Here is a 16,954-nt window from a genome sequence, read left to right on the forward strand (position 1 = left end):
CATCCCCACTCCCACCCCAAGTATACTCCACTCTGCAACCCTCATTCCGGACTCTTATGATTATCATAAGAGCCAGAGTTTATTTGAAAGCACCTAAAAACAACAAAAGTGAAAATGTACGTTAAAACACTGGGGACTCTTGCTCATAAAGAGGACCCTTGAGCACGGGAGTGGGTTACCACACTCCTCCTCTACAAAAAAACCACCATCGTTAGATGAATCCTCAGCCTGTGGTGTGTGAACTCTTCACCTTTCAGCCCTATCTTTCAAGCCAGCCAGTCGTAGCTCCCATGGCTTTCCAGAATGAACATTCTGCTTGAGACTGGGTCACCGCCAAAGTGGCTTCAATTCCAGCCAACACTGCCCACACCAACTCCATCATTTATCCATGAATTCGATCAATACAATGTACTGAGTATCTACCATGTGCCATATACTGTTCTTAACACAGAAAGGCCAGAGAATGGTTCCTACCTTCCAGGTCCACAGCCTAGTGGGGAAAACATTCAGATCAATGAAAAATTATAATACTCCTATGTTTCTCACAGGGCAATTTCTTATTCCCTAAGATAATCTCAACATCATACATATTCATCCACTAAGTATACCCTTCCATGCTCCTTCGCACACTCGGTTATACTCTTAATTGCACAAACTCACATGTGCTCAGTCACACACTCACCCACCTACTCTCACACGTCCCCACTCCATGCTGGTTTCTTCACCCTCTGAATCCCAGAAGCTAGTCTGAGTGGTATGTGACAGATGTGTAGCACTTGTCTGTGCCGTTCCCTGGTTACGTCCTGTGGACTCAGCTCAGCTCATCACTCATAAATACAGATTTGATCAAAAGGCTTTTCTTTGCCTACCATATGACTGAGTACTGAAAAATCTCCATCCTGTCACTTTGCACTGCTACTGCACTGCAGTCAGAGGGAGACTTAAGAAGCATCTCCCTCTTAAAAACCTTCCGTGGGTGTCTTGCTCAAAGGATAAAGATTCGAATCACAACGTGACCCGAGGACCCCTGCCTGCCTACCTGCCTGCCCTGCTCCATCATCACAGGCTCTCTCCCTAGGTCTCTGTTTCTCCCCTGAGCCCCACTCTCTCTTTTTCACTTTTTTTGGCTATTAATTCCTACTCATATTCCTTATGTTCAAGGATCCCTTCCTTGGGAACCTTCCTGCACCCCCAAATTAGGTCAGATTCCTCTGTCATTAGCCTCAGTGAATTTAGCTCTTTCCTACACAGCATTTCTCTCGAGCTGTAATTAAACTTTCATTAGCAAGCTCCTTTGATCACTGTCCGCCTCCCCATGAGGCTGGAAGCTCCAAGAGAATGATGACTGTGTCTGGTTTTGCTCATGATCGTATCTCCAACATTTGTCCCAGAAGTTGGCATAAGTGCTCAATACAGATTCACTGAATATATGAAGGAATGAGCAGACACTACATTACATACCCTTGTCTCAATCTGGGAATGCAAAGATTCACCCTGGATTCTTATCCTTGAGGATAAGGGGGGCAGAGAGATCAACAGTTATTATGGTGGCGTCTGTTTGCAGTACCTACTATCGACTGCTAGGAGAACAAACAGGTTCATCCTAGAGAGGGTGAAACTAGGCTGTTCCCTGGAGGCAAGGATTCTAGACTTCATCTGACATACTTTGGCTGTGTTGCAAGGAGTGACAAGTCCTTAGAGAGGGACATCATGCTTCAAAGGGTGAAGGGATAGCACAAGAGAGGAAGACCCTCAATGAGATTAATTGATTCAGTGACTGGAATAATGGGAGTAGGTGTGTCCTGACAATAAGGTTGACATGGGATATAGCAGAGTTCAGAGCTGTTGCACATAGGGTCACTATGAGTCACAAGTGACTCAATGGCACATAACAACAACCATGGTCACCAGGGACCAGGACCTAGCTATAAGGAGTTGCATTGTCAACATAAAGACAGGCAGTTCGAATCCACCTGCTGCTCCTCAGGAGAAAGATAGGCAGTCTCCTCCTGTGCAATTTACAGCCTCTGAAAACCCATTAGAGGGTCAGATATGACTTGATTCTGACTCGGCAGCACACAACAGTCATGGTCACCAGGTTTAGGTAGTGGCAATGTTGGTGACTATGTTCTAATGTCCTATGTATCATCTTGGACCGTATCATGAATGGCTTTTTGCAATGCTTTAAGAATTTCTGCTTAGCTCTAGTTTTCAATGAGGCCAATAACTCTTCTCAAAAATGTTTTACAAGGGCACTCTGGTAATGTAATCCCACAGGGAGTTGCACTGCTAGCACAAAGGCGGCCCCTCGCTGGCAGTTTGAATCCACCAAGGGCGTGTGGTAGGATTGACTGAGTGATCTCTTCCCTAGGATTTACAACCTTTTGGAAATCTGTTGGAGAGTCAGTTATGAGTCAATCCCAACTTGACAGCAATGAAATAAGGAGAAAAATGTTTGAAATAATTTATACTTTTATGTCTGCTATTTGAGTCCCCCCTCCCCACTACACACACACTGCATTTTCTATGCAATCTGTGTGCTGAACAAATTATTAAAGAAGTTAGACTCTATAAAGAAGAATATGGTCTTAGGCTTGAAGGAAAACTCACATTAACCTACATTATGCAGATGACACAACCTAGCTTGCTAAAAAGTGAGGACTTAAAACATTTGCTGCCAAAGATCAAACACTACAATCTTCAATATAGATGGCACCTCAATGTCAAGAAAACAAAATTCTCACCACTGGGCCAATAGGCAACATCATAATAGATGGAGAAAAGATTGAAACTGTCAACAACTTCATCTTACTTGAATTTGCAATCAATACACTTGGTGCCAGCAGTCACGGGGTATATTACTGGGAAAGGCTACATAGGAATCTCTCCAAATTACTGAGGAGCAATGATGTCAGTTTGAGGACTAAGGTGCACCTACTTTAGACCTTTGTCTTTCCATCATTGGCTGTGCTGCTGAGAGGGGGACAATGAGTAAGGATGGCAGACGAAACAATGATGCCTTTGAACTGGGATATTGGAGAAGAGTACATCCCACGGCCTGCCAAAAGAACAAAGAGATATGTCTCAGACAAAGTGCAGCCAGAGTGCTCTTTAGAGGCAAAGATGGTGAAGCTTCATCTCACATACTTTGGGCATGTTGCTAGGAGAGGCTATTCCTTGGAAAGGATATCATGCTTGGAAGGGTAGAGGGCAGGGAAACGCCCCATCAAGATGAATTGACATGTTGACTGCAACTCAAGTGTGTCTGAGATTGTGAAGATGGCACAAGATAGAACAGAGTTCAGGTCTAATGTTCATAAGGTCCCTAAGAGTCATACTTGACTCAATGGCAACTAACAACAACAAAGACCCTATTTTAAACTACCTTGTGGTTATGTAGTAAGAACTATTGTTACATACTGTCAAGTCAGAACTAACTTGGGGATTTTCATCCTTCTGAAAATCCATTGGAGGGTTGGTCAGCTAGGAATCAATTCTAACTTAACAGCAGTGAAAGAGAGAGAAAGAAAATGTTCAAAATAAGTTATACTTCTCTGTCTGCCAGATAAGGCCATTTGAGTCTCCCCTGCCCTATTTTCTTTTTTTTTTTTTTAATTTTATTTTTTATTATTTTTGTGTGCGTGTACCGTCAAATCAGATCTGACTGGTACAGGAGGAGATTGCCCCTCCTTCCCCGGCAGAGCATCTGGTGGATTCGAACCGACTCCTGCCCTATTTTCAACTACATTGTAAGTAATTGGAATTTTCTCTTAAAAAAAGAAAATTTCTAAGTAAGAACTGCTGTTGTTATGTGCTGTGAAGTCAGAATCAATGCATAGCTAATTCTCCAGCAGATTTTCAAAGGCAGTAAATCGCATCAGAGGAGATTGTCCCTCTTACTCCCACAGAGAAGCTGGTAGATTGAATCTGAGTGCCTTTGGATTGGCAACGTAGCTCCTTACTACTAGGCCACCAGAGCTCCATGTTAGAAGCACTTAATACTAAAAGTCGCTAGGGACAAGGGCTCTAAGTTTAGAGACCTGGCAGAAGATGAAAGGCATCCCTGGCTGGAATGGGATGTTTAAAAAGCTCTGTTGCTAATTCAAAGCTTGACCATTTGAGCTTTCCCTTCCTACCCCATCCCAGACCGCTAGAGATGTCTGATAAACAAAAGACTTGGTCATCCACTTCTGAAAAACTATCCTGTGGAGCCCAGTTCTCTAACACCCACGAATTGCAATGTGCAATTGAACTGTCAAAAGACTAAGTTTGGGCGCCACCTACAGTCTGAGTTCAGTTCAAAAGTTTTTCAGAACCAAGATGGGCAATTTTGTTGCTCTGTTTCTTTTGTGTGGGTGGAAAGTGTCTGCCAGTGAATTATCCTGGCAGGAAAGTGTAGAAGCCCAAAGAATAAACAGGAATCAAAAGAACAAGTATAGTTGGGCTAGTTTCTGGGACAAGCTCATTCAAGAAGGATGTCCCAGCTGGTGATTTTTTGAGATACAATAGTCTAGTTTGGGATTGTAAGAAAAGAAAGAAAGAAGAGAAATGCATAGGTGCATTTACCTTTTTGAAGGCTGAATTTCTAAATTGGTCTATACTCATTAACTCCATTAATTGGAACCAACTCAGCTCCGGTTTCTGAAGCTCTGAAATGTACAGGAGGAGATTGCCCATCTTTCTCATCTATAATAAGAAGTGATGTGGCCAAGAAAGGCATCCTTTGCATATTTTCTCTACTTGAGGGAAGACTCAGCCAACGTTATGCAGAAGAACCAACCTCACTTGCTGAAGGTGAGGAGGACTTGAAGCACTTGCTGCAGAAGATCAAACACTGCAGCCTTTAAATATGGATTGAGTCTCAACACCAAGATAACAAAAATGCTCACCACTGAGACTGCAATGGGCAGCATCATAGATAGATAAGGAAAAAATTGAAACTGTCCATGACTTCATCTTATTTGAATCCACCATCAATACGTTTTGTACCAGCAGTCAGGAGATCAGGAGATGTATGGCACTAGGAAGATCTACTGTCAGGGACCTCTTGAAATTACTGAGGAGCAATGATGTCAGTTTGAGGACTAAGGTTTGCCTGATTAAGGCCATGGTCTTTTCAATCACTTACTATGCATCTGAGAGCGAGACAATAAAGAAAAAACGAAGAAGGATTGATGCCTTTACACTGTACTCAACATCCCAAGAACTGCCAAAATAACAAACAGATAGGTCTTGGAGAAAGTATAGCCAGAGTGCTCCTTGGAGGCAAAGATTCACCTCACTTACTTTGGGCATGTTGTTACTAGAGGCTATTCCTTAGAGAGGGGCATCATGCTTGAAAAGGTCAGCGAAAGAGAGGAAGACTCTAAACCATATGGATTGACACAGTGACTGCAAATGGACTCAAGTATGTCAGAAATTATGATTATGGCACAGGATAGGACAGGGTTCAGAACAGTTGTTCATAAGGTCACTGTGAGTCATTCTCAAGCTGAGGCACGTAGCAAGTTTGTTTAATTACCCAGCTTGCTTCCTTCAAGCACATCCAGGGCAGCATCTGTTAGTGGAAATACATCAATTGGTATACCATCTATTCCTGGGGACTTATATTTTGCTATTTCCTTCCAAGCAGCTTGAACTTCTTCCTTCATCACCATAGGCTCTTTTGTACATAGATTTTCAGAGGCCTGCTATTTCAGATGTGTGAATGGCCAAACCTTTTCCCTAGTCTGTCTTATCTGAATGTTCAGATTTAGAGGAGTATCTGACAGACAAACAATTTCTAGAACAGTGAAAGATAAATCCCTCATTGTGGAGTTGACCATTAGTTACAGTTCTGGAGAACAAACACTTGGCGAACTGACTGGACGAGATCTATATTTGTTCCCATTCCAAAGAAGGGTGACCCAACAGAGTGTGGAAACTACAGAACAATATCCTTGATTTGACGTGCAAGCAAGATTCTACTGAAGATTATCCAAAAACAACTGGAACAGCACATCAGCAGAGAACTACCAGAAGTCCAGGCTGGGTTTAGAAGGGGTCATGGTACGAGGGATATTGTAGCTGATGTTAGGTGGATCTTAGCTGAAAGAAGGGAATACCAGAAGAATGTCTATCTGTGTTTCATTGATTATGCAAAGACATTTGACTGTGTGGATCATAACAAACTGTGGCTGACTCTGAGAAGAATGGGAATCCCAGAACACTTGATCGTTCTAATGCGAAACTTATACTTGGACCAAGAGGCAGTCGTCAGAACAGAGCAAGGAAAAACTGCATGATTCAAAATTGGGAAGGGCATGCACCAGGGATGTGTCCTATCTCCATACCTCTTCAACCTGCATGCAAAACAGATTATCCTCATTGAGGAGAAGGTGGCGTTAGGATTGGTGGAAGATCTATTAACAGTCTGTGTTATGCAGATGACACAACCCTGCTTGCTGAAACTGAGGAGGACCTGAAATTCTTGCTGCAGAGAGTCAAGGACTGCAGCCTTCAGTATGGATTGAGGCTCAATGTTAAGAAGACACAGATTCTCACCACTGGACCAATTGGCAGCATCAGGATGGATGGTGAAGAGACTGAGATTGTTAACAACTTTAGTCTGATTGGCTACACAGTCAACACTCTTGGCACCAGTAGCCAGGAAATCAAACAATGTATTGTGATGGGAAAGTCTGCTGTTAGGGACCTCTCCAAGGTACTGAAGAGCAATGGTGTCACTCTGGAGACTAAGGTGTGTCTGATATAGGCTATGGGTTTTGTAATCACTTGTTATGCATCAGAGAGTTGGACAATGACAAGGGAGGATAGAAGGAGAATTGATGCGTTTGAGCTGTGGTGCTAGAGAAGAGTACTGACTGTACCAGGCTGCTCCTTGGAGTCAAGGTTTTGGGGCTTTGTCTGACATACTTTGGACATGTTGTAAGGAGGGACAGGTCCTCGGAGAGAGATATCATGCTTGGGAGGGTGGAGGGATGACGCAGGAGGGGAAGACCCTCTATGAGGTGGATTGATTTAGTGACTGGGGTAATCAGGATGGGTGTGTCAGAGGCAGTGCAATTGGCACAGGATAGAGCAGGGTTTAGGGCTGTTGTACATAGGGTCACTATGAGTCTCAATCGACTCAACGACACATAACAACAACAACTTCCTACAAAGATACCCTAAGGAATCCAGACCTCCCTTTCAGCCAGTAATCATCTTATCAGTTTCAACCAACAGATTACTGATATCATCTCTGAACCTGGTCAAACATAATTGCCTTTCATGTCTTTACTTTTAGTTCTTTCTTCAAAATTATCTCAAACTTAATTTATTCTAAAGTGGTACTTGCTCAGCTCTATAGATTCTGTGAAAGCAGAAATTTTAGAAGTGGTATCTGTGGTTATGTAGTAAGAAGAATATTAACTGCTGAAGAGGAATTAACCAATCAAAGAGAAAGAAGGACAATCCCAGTAGGGGGAAGCCTGAACTGAAGCACAGACACCTGAAACAGTATGATATGTCAGAGAAATATCTTACACACTCTTTGATTTAAGGTCTTCAGAACATAAGATCTCTATACCCCTTGCCATTCTAACTTCTTGGAATGAGAATAAATATGGGTTTCTTTCCAGTCAGTTTGCCAGGTAGCTGTCCTCCAGATGTCTTGGCACAGCCTAGTGAGTACTTCCAGAGCTGCATCTCTTTGTTGAAATATGTTAATTGGTATGCCATCAATTCCTGGGGCTTGTTTTATGCCAAGATTTAAAGATCCTCACCACTGGCCAATTGCCAGCATCTTGATAGGTGTAGAAGAGATTGAGATTGTTAACAATTTCAGCTTGCTCGGTTCCACAATCAACACTCTTGGGACCAGCAGTCAGGAAATCAAAAGACAAATCACATTAGGGAAGTCTGCTGTTGGGGACCTCTCCAAAGTGCTGAAGAATAAGGTAAAAGAGGTATACATCCTCTGATTAGAACCCTAGTATTTATTAATTAGTCTACATAGCCTTTCATCTTAGCTAACATAGTAGCATAGAACTTACATGCTAGGATTAAACAGTTAAAGCAATGTTTATCTGGCCTTCTGAGGGATGGAGCGTAGCCTGCACTGAGCAGAGAGTTTGGAAGTAGACTAGGATTCCGTCCTATCTGAACGTTTGTCACAGAACAGTGGCTTGCATGTTAATACGATGCTAACAGCTATACCGCAGATATTTTAAATACCACCTAAGTCACCCATGATAAACAGGTTCCAGGAGAACATTCAGGCTAAGACAGATGGTGAAGAAAGGTCTCAAAGTCCACTTCTGAATGTTAGTCAAATGAGAAAGAACTCTATGGCAGAGATTCACAACATAAGGAAGGAATCGCTTGCTGGCAAAGGAGAGGAGGGCCACTGAAGGTCGGGGAATCTTAACCCAGATTTATTGACATGGTGGCCATTAAAACAGGCGCAGAGTAGCCACAGTGGTGAAGACGCCGCAGTTTACAAGGCTCTGTCGTTAACACACGAGCTCACCAGGAATTGGGGCCAGCTCAGCAGCAGTGTCCTGGGCTTTGCCATCTGAGTCCCTCAGCTTCTGTCTCTCTGATCTTGGGGAAATTACTTACTGTCTCTAAGCATTGCTTTCATCCTCCACAAAAAGAAAAGCAATAGTGACATCTATTACAAAGACTTTTAATGGCAAAGCTTGGGAACCGCTGCAGTCTTCCGTATGGATTAAACCTCAACATTTCAAAAAGAAAAATCTTCACCACTGGACCAATAGGCAGCATCATGATGAAGGGAGAAAAGATTGAAGTAGCCAAGAATTTCATTTTACATGTATCCACAATCAACATCCGTAGAAACAGGAGCCAAGAAATAAAAAAAAATATGTTACATTTGGCAAATCTACTACCAATGTCCTCATTGAAGTGATAACGCACAAGGACTTCACTTTAAAAACTAAAGGATACTTGATAGAAGAAAGATCAATGCCTTTGAGCTGTGGTGCTGGGGAAGAGTATTTAACATACAGTGGACTGCTAGGAGAACAAACCAGTCTGTCCTAGAAAGGATGAAACTAGGCTGCTCCTTGGAGGCAAGAATTTTGAGGCTCCTTCTCACATACTTTGGGCATGGGCATGTGGCCAGACGAGGGCAATCCTTGGAAAAGAACATCATGCTTGAAAGGTGGAGGGATAGTGCAGGACAGAAAGAGCCAGGATGAGAGGGACTGACTCAGTTACTGGAAAAATGGGATTAGGTCAGTTGGAGATGATGAGATTGGCTCAGGATAGGACAGGGTTCAGAGCTAATGTGCCTAGGGTCACTATGACTCACAGGTGACTTGACGGCACATAACAACAACAACAACATACTGATCCAAACCATGGTACATCCCATTGCTTCTTGTTGTTGTTGTTATGTGCCATCGAGTCATTTGCGACTCATAGTGACCCTGTGTACAACAGCCCTAAACCCTGCTCTATCCTGTGCCAATTGCATTGCCTCTTCTTAGGCACTGAATATGGGACAATGAATTAAATAGAGCCAAGAAGAATTGATATGTTTGTATTATGGTGCTGGCAAAGAATATTGAATATACTACGGACTTCCAAAAGAATAAACAAATCTTTTTTTTGTCTTAGAAGAAGCGCAACCTAAGAGTCTAAGAGTGCTTTTTAGAAGTAATGTATGCACACCCATGTTTATTGCAGCTTTATTCACAATAGCAAGGAGTTAGAAGTAATTAGAATGAAAGTGGGTCTCACAGATTTAGACATGCTAATCAAGAGGGGCCAGCACCTGCAGAAAGACATTATGCTTGGAAAAATAGAGACTCAGCGAAGGAGAAGATGTTCAATGATACGGATTGACACAGTGACTAGAACAATAGGCTTAAGCACAGTAGAGATTGTGAATATGGTGCAAGAGTGGCCTGGGTTTCCTTTTGTCATTTATAGGGTCACTATAAGTAGAACTAACTCAATGGCATTGAGCAGCAACAACACTGCAAAGGGCTATTGTGAAGATTGCTTTTTTTTTAGTTTTTTTTTTTTAATTGAGATTTTAATGAAAAATTATAGAGAACCTGGATTTCTATTCATTCTTGTTGCACATTTTTCTCCCTGCCCACCTCTTCCCCCCAGTTTGCTTTTCTCTTTGAAAAGAAAGAAAATTCCTTCTTTTTTTTTTTTTTTTTAAATTCCTTCATTGTTATACAACCTTCCTCTGGCCCCAGTCCACTTTTCTATGCAGCTTCTACTCTGGACTCTTGTCATACAAACAATACCCAACCATATATCCCCTTTAAACAGTTCACTCCTTCATCTGTTTCAATGTAGTGCACATTATTTATCCCTTCTTTTCCTAATTTCCCCCCAAACCTAATGTCAGTCCTGTTTGATAACAGTAGCATTATGCAGTATCTATCCTTTTGTAACTGGGATATTTCACTCAATATAATGTCCTCCAGGGTCAACTGTATAATATTTCATGAGTTCCTTGTTTTTCAATGCAGCATAGTACTCTATTGTGTGACTATACCACAGCTTCTCTATCCATTCACTTGCTAATGGACACTTTGGTTATTTCCAACTCTCTGCTATTGTGAACAAAACAGCAATAAACATAGGTGTGCCTATATCTACTTGGGTGGCAGTTCTGGTTTCTTTAGAGTATATTCCCAGTAGTGGAATTGCTGGGTCAAATGGTATTGCTATTTCCAACTTTTTGAGAAAGTGCCATACCGCCTTCCACAGTGGTTGCACCATTTTACACTTCCACCAACAGTGAATAAGGGTTCGAGTTTCTCCACAACCTCACTAACATTTATTATTTGCTCTTCTGTTGAATTTTACTATTGTTACTAGGGTGAGATGATATTTCATAGTTGTTTTGAAGATTGTATTTTTTTAAAATGTCTGTAAAGTTCTTAGGTGGGTGTGTCTCTCTCCATCATCAGCAGCACTGTTAACACCACTGCTTTCAGCATCATTGCATCATTACAGTATTTCTGTTTTACTCATAAGGAACTGACCTGGTTTCAGACAATGACAAGGCTGAGTTGAGAGCAGAAGATCCTAAAGCTGCTCTTATAATTGCTCTGCATTCATTTCACATTACCAACAAACCCTGTACATCAAATACATCTGGAAAACTCATCCTGACTGCAAAAATCTGTTTTCTAATTCTGCTCTGCTTGCTAAGTGGCAAAAGATAGTGGAAGATGTAATAGAACACTATGTCTTTGCAAAGTGGTTTGTGTATAGTGCGGTTTTTTAAAAAACAGTAGTGATTAATTAATCTAAAATTTGCCTTCTGTATTTGTTTATATCTATTAAGGTCATTGTGGTTTGTTATATTTTCCTTTAACTTTGTTCTGTTCCCTTTCAGATTTCGCCTCTCCTTGCCAGAATCCAATCGTGGTAACATTGAGGTAGGAATGAGTACTTTTGTTCTCCTGGAAAGGGAAGAATCAGAATGTCCCTTTATGCTGAGTGGTTGTTTAAATATGCCTCTAAATACTTGATTTCTCCATGACTATTGGTTTTAACCAAGCATCCTATGCAAGTTGAAGATTGTTGTTCTTTTATGCCATCAAGTCAGAATTGACCCCTAGCTGACCTTACAATGCGTTTTCAGAGGCTGTAAATTGTGCAGGAGGAGATCATCCCTCTTTTTTTACCATGAACAGCTGGTGGATTTGATCCGCCTGCCTTTGGGTTGGCAGTGCAACTCACTAGGATACCAGAACTCCTTAAAGTTGAAGAAGGTGTGGTGATATAGTGCATTAAGCATTGAGCTGCTAACCAAAGCAGTCCTAACCTTTCAGATGCTCAGTGGGACAAAGATTAGCAGCCTGCTCCTGGACAAAGTTGTTGTTGTTGTTGTTATGTGCCATCAAGTCGCCAGTGCCTCATAGCAACCCTAAACACTGCCCTATCTTGTGCCCATCTCACCATCTCTGACACACCTATCCCCATTACCCCAGTCATTGAATCAATCCATCTCCTCGAGGGTCTTCCCCTCCTCCGCTGTCCCTCCACCCTCCCAAGCATGACACCCCTCTCCAAGGACCGATCCCTCCTTACAACATGTCCAAAGTAGGTCAGACGAAGCTTCAGAATCATTGACTCCAAGGAGCAGCATGGCTTCACCCTCTCCAAAACAAACATGTTTGTTTTCTTAGCAGTCCATGGTATATTCAATACTCTTCTCCAACACCACAACTCAAAGACATAAATTCTCCTTCTATCATTCCAAGTCATTGTCCAACTCTCTGATGTATAGCAAGTGATTGCAAAGACCATGGCCTGTATCAGACACACCTTAGTCTCCAGACTGACATCCTTGTACTTCAGTACTTTAGAGAGGTCTCTAACAACAGACTTTCCCATGGCAGTACATCTTTTAATTTCCTGGCTGCTGGTGCCAAGAGTGTTGACTGTGGATCCAAGCAAACCAAAACTGTGAACAATCTCAATCTCTTCACCATCCATTATGATGCTGACAATTGGCCCAGTGGTGAGAATCTGTTTTCTTAATATTGAGCCTCAATCCGTACTGAAGACTCCCATTCCAAAGAAAGGTGACCCCACAGAGTGTGGAAATTATTGAACAGATCTTTTGTTCATAGAGTCGCTAGGAGTCATACCTGACTCAATGGCACAACAACAACAACTATCAATCAATCAATGAGAATGCATAGCTGACTTTCTCATAAATCATATTTCCTGAGCCCAGGAAGGGGGGGGGGAATGAATTTAAGTCCTCCAGAAAAACCAACATAGACTATTTATGGGCAACAACAAGCTGTGCTAACTCTGAAATGTCTAAAAAACAAATGACAGTGATAGTACAGAGTGTGCGAAGCAAAGGAGTCCTGGTGCACAAGTGGTTAAGAGTTGAGTACTAATCAAAACATCAACCGTTCAAACGGACCAGTCATTTCTTGGAAGAAAAATACGACCCTCTCCTCCTGCTAAGATTTACAACATTGAGAACAAGCTAGAAGGTCTCCTAAGTTGGAATTGACTCTACAGCAATGAGTTTGGGGTGGTGTTGTTGTTGTTATTGGGGAGGTGTTTGTGTGCATGTATGTGGTGTGCATATGTGTGAGTGTGTTTGTGCTTGTGTACACACCTTTATTTATATGCCAAGCACTGATCTAAGCATTTTCCATAATATTAACATTTTTGATCTTATGAGACTAAGAGTATTAGCTTCATTTTACAGTTGAGACTTTTGAAGCATAGAGAAGTTAAGTGACTTTACCAGCTTCACAAGGTTAAACAATAGAACCAAGAGGTAAACTTGGGAAATCTAGCTTCGGAGCTAGCATCACTGAGCTACAAAGAGGCTTTTTCTTGCTAAGCATGTTGGATGCTCCATTGAATGATTAGTGTTCTTCACTGGCCATTTGGGTTTAAAAAAAAATACTTTCATCTTCCCAGGAACCAATGTTCTCAACTACTACAATTTAGTTGTTGTTGTTATTGTTGATTGTCTTCGAATAGAGCAGGACTCTTAGCGACCCTATGAACAAAAGGCCTGAAGCCTCTCTACAACTATTGACATTTATCAAAGTTCACAGAGTTTCCGGAGGCATGTTATTTAGGAAGGGGGTGCCACTTCTGCTTCCAACCTGTCATGTATATGTTATTGTTTTTATGTACCGTTAAGTCATTTATGTTAAAAAAAAAAATAGGGAGCTGTGGTGGCCTAATGGTGAGGCACTGCACCGTCATCCCAAAGGCGAGCAGTTTAAATCCACCAGCTGCTCCAGGGGAGAAAAATGGACAGTCTCCTTCCATACAATTTACTGCCTCTGGAAACCCTTTGGAGAGGCAGCAATGGGTCGGTTCCGACTCCATGGTAGACAACAACACACAGTTTATTAAGGATAGAGTGAATGTTCTTGTAATACCCTTAATGTTATGGTATAGTATAATGCAAAGAATCTTCTGTGGGAGAGGTCTTCAACAGACAAAGAGAAGGCTCCTAATTGGTATATCCATTAGTTAATCGTTACTGTCTCATTTGGCAGATATGTAAGCTGTCACCATCCCCTCTCTTTATATTTGCCATCATCAAAGTCTGGCACAGAGAGGGAAAGAAATTTCACTTCAATGGAAAAATGAGCCTGGGAGACTCTGTGAGAAGATTCCCTACAAAATATCATTCTTTATCTTGGAAGTTAGTTTATGTCCAAGTTACTGCTCTCTATCCTCATAAAGTCTAGACAAGTACATGCCAAAACAATGTCAAGCATTTTCTAAATGCCTTCTTTGGTAACTGACCCATTTTCTACTTTTTATCTCAGGTCTTGAGGTTTGAGAATATTCTGTCTTCTATTCTTCACTTTGGAGTGCTCCCACTGGCCAATGGTAAGACATTCTTGGAAAATAAGAAACCCATGGAACTTGACTAAGTATAGGCATAGTCTGTTTATTCCTCTTGCTTCTAGTGTTGTTATGAATTCAAGCAAGAGCCAGAAAGAGTAAAGCTTGCACCATCAACAAGGCAATTGCAAGATGAATTGAGCTAGGTCTTATTGCTGTTGGAAACACTCTTTGCAGACTCAGCAAGAAAGGCTAAGTGTGTTTAAGTGAAGAAGACTGAAACCATTCTCATTAGACAGTAAAGAGACTCCTTTGAGTCAATTTGGAAAGGAGTCAAAGAGGTTATTTTTGTGATTCTTATGCAGGCACTACCTACCTGTTGGACACACACTTTTTTTTCATTTTACAACAAAAATTGCCATGAATCAATTTATTTGATCAGTTGCAATGTCTAATAAACCCCTTATTGTATTTTGTCTTTCTTTTCACCCATTTAGTATTTTTTTGCTTAGTTTTTTTTCCTTTTGAGTGAAGACACACAAATCATATTTAATTTTTTCAATCATTTGTAGACTTTCTGTTTTGTAACTTTAGTTACATTGATTAATGTTTTATAATGTCTAATCAAGCAAGCTCTTATTTGCACACCCACACATAGTTTAAATGAATGACAATCCTGGACCTTACCCTGCACGATTTTTGTTGAGTCACTGCAGCAAATTGAACATAATTCACTCCTTCTTACTAAAAAGTTGCCAAAGTACATCTTTGTTCTATATTTTTAGCACGATTGCAGCAAGGATTTCCTCTACCCAACCCATATAATATCTCATACGCCAATTCAGACATTGAAGTTCTGGAGGTAAGAATGCAAAGCTCCTCTTAGCTAACGCATTTCTTCTCACACTTGGATAAGTCTCTTGTTACTTTCTTTATTTTTATTTTTGTTTTATTTGGGGGGTTCCCCCCATAGCCTAAGGAATTTCATTAACAACACATTTAGTTCTTTACAAATTTGACATTAACTCATAACAGGATTTAAAGTTGGGTTTACAAATCAGTGCAAGTCCAATCAATTTTCACTAAGCAGCCCAACCATTATTGAATTACTCAAATATAACAAATACTTGTCATAAAACTATTATTATTATTATTATTATTATTATTACTACTCTACTACTACTACTATTTCATGCTAGAAGAAACTATTGCTTAGCACTCCTTATTTCAATTGTTTCACAAGAAAGTCTGTATATGAGGAGACCACATTGGTGTTCAGTCATAGAATTCTTGCCTTCCACACTGAAGACTCAGTCTCAATTCCCAGCAAATGCATTCCATATGCTGCTAACATCCATATGTCAATGGAGGCTTGTGTGTAACCGGGATGCTGAACAGAGTTCAGTGGTCCTTCCAGAGTAAAAAATACTAAGAAGAAAGATGTGGTAATCTACTCCCCTAATCAGTCAATAAAAACTCTATAGTCTATAATCCTACCCTACAACTAATCATATGAATGGCCCTATGATAAGAACCAAGTGGTTAGGGTTCAGATCCAAGACAGTTGACAACAGCAAAAGTGACAATGCTAAGAGTCAGAATTCAAAGGGGATTATGCTCCTAGAAAAGCACGAGACTGTGACCAGATTTGTACTTCTGAAACCCCAGTCCATGAACTTCCCTCTTCTGAATCCAGGAGTCTGTTAACTGTTTCAAGATATATTCTCATTCACTAACTTCAAGCAACCTTTTCTCATCCTTCCTTTCTTTTTAGAGCTTTTTCTTCCAAGATATAGAAATTAATTTCTGATAGGAATGTCCAATTATACAAATGACGTACCTTCTTTTCCCATCCAACTCCAAGAATGCACATACATGCCTACATAAGGTTCTGCAGAGGCTTAAGTCAAATCAAATGACTTTAACCCAAAGTGGCCTGTTTACATCTAAGGTGCCCTCCCTCAGTTGGGGCGATGGGGGGTGGGGGAAGCAACATAGAACAGGATGGGGTATGCAGCAAACCCAGACACTCCAAAGCTATAAGTGCTCAAAGGTTGACATTTTCTTCATTATCCCATCCTTTTCAGGGTTTCCTTTTAATTTCCACTGACCTGAAGTATGAACAAAAGTCAAAGCAGAAGCCAAGTGGTCACAGCTGGGGAAATAACCTGAACTTATTAAATGAATTCTGGAATAGGAAGCCAGCCCCTTGAGTACCGATTTACAAGACATCCCAAGACATAGATGGCTCTTAACCCTACAGCTGCTGTAAACCCAGAAGATGACGACAGTGGATGGTGGAAGCTTAAACCTTTCCCAGTTGCTTGAGCAAAACTCTTTCTCAAATCTCCTGGGACTTAGAGGGAAGCAAAGTGGATTAAAGACCTGAATGTGAGGGGAGGGGGATGTCGCTGTGTGTGTGTGTGTGTAGTGATGGGCTTTTGAATATGTACATGTACATGTGCGTGTTATGTGTGTATACATGTTTACAGGATTTGGGAGCCAAGAGCTAGGTATGTGCCCCGAATGAGATGGATAAGAAACATTAGAGGAAGCTCTGGTGGCTTAGTGGCAAGAAGCTGAACTGCAATCCCAGAGGCACACGGTTCAAATCCACCAGATGCTGTGCTAG

General features: G+C 41.3%; 1 protein-coding gene across 1 annotated transcript in view; it reads left to right on the forward strand.

The window, feature by feature from the left end:
* The window catches only part of BPIFC (BPI fold containing family C), a 61,573-nt gene extending 45,038 nt beyond the window's left edge, over positions 1-16,535 (forward strand). Inside the window, exons 12-15 of the mRNA XM_006897531.1 lie at positions 11,375-11,417; positions 14,304-14,367; positions 15,108-15,184; positions 16,410-16,535. Of these exons, the coding sequence (XP_006897593.1) occupies positions 11,375-11,417; positions 14,304-14,367; positions 15,108-15,184; positions 16,410-16,535 (310 nt within the window). The remainder of the gene's footprint in view (positions 1-11,374; positions 11,418-14,303; positions 14,368-15,107; positions 15,185-16,409) is intronic.
* The last annotated feature ends 419 nt before the right edge of the window (positions 16,536-16,954 follow it).

Source organism: Elephantulus edwardii, unplaced genomic scaffold (assembly GCF_000299155.1).
Source record: "Elephantulus edwardii isolate Elephantulus edwardi_28Jun2011 unplaced genomic scaffold, EleEdw1.0 scaffold00211, whole genome shotgun sequence".
NCBI classification, from domain to species: Eukaryota; Metazoa; Chordata; class Mammalia; order Macroscelidea; family Macroscelididae; genus Elephantulus; species Elephantulus edwardii.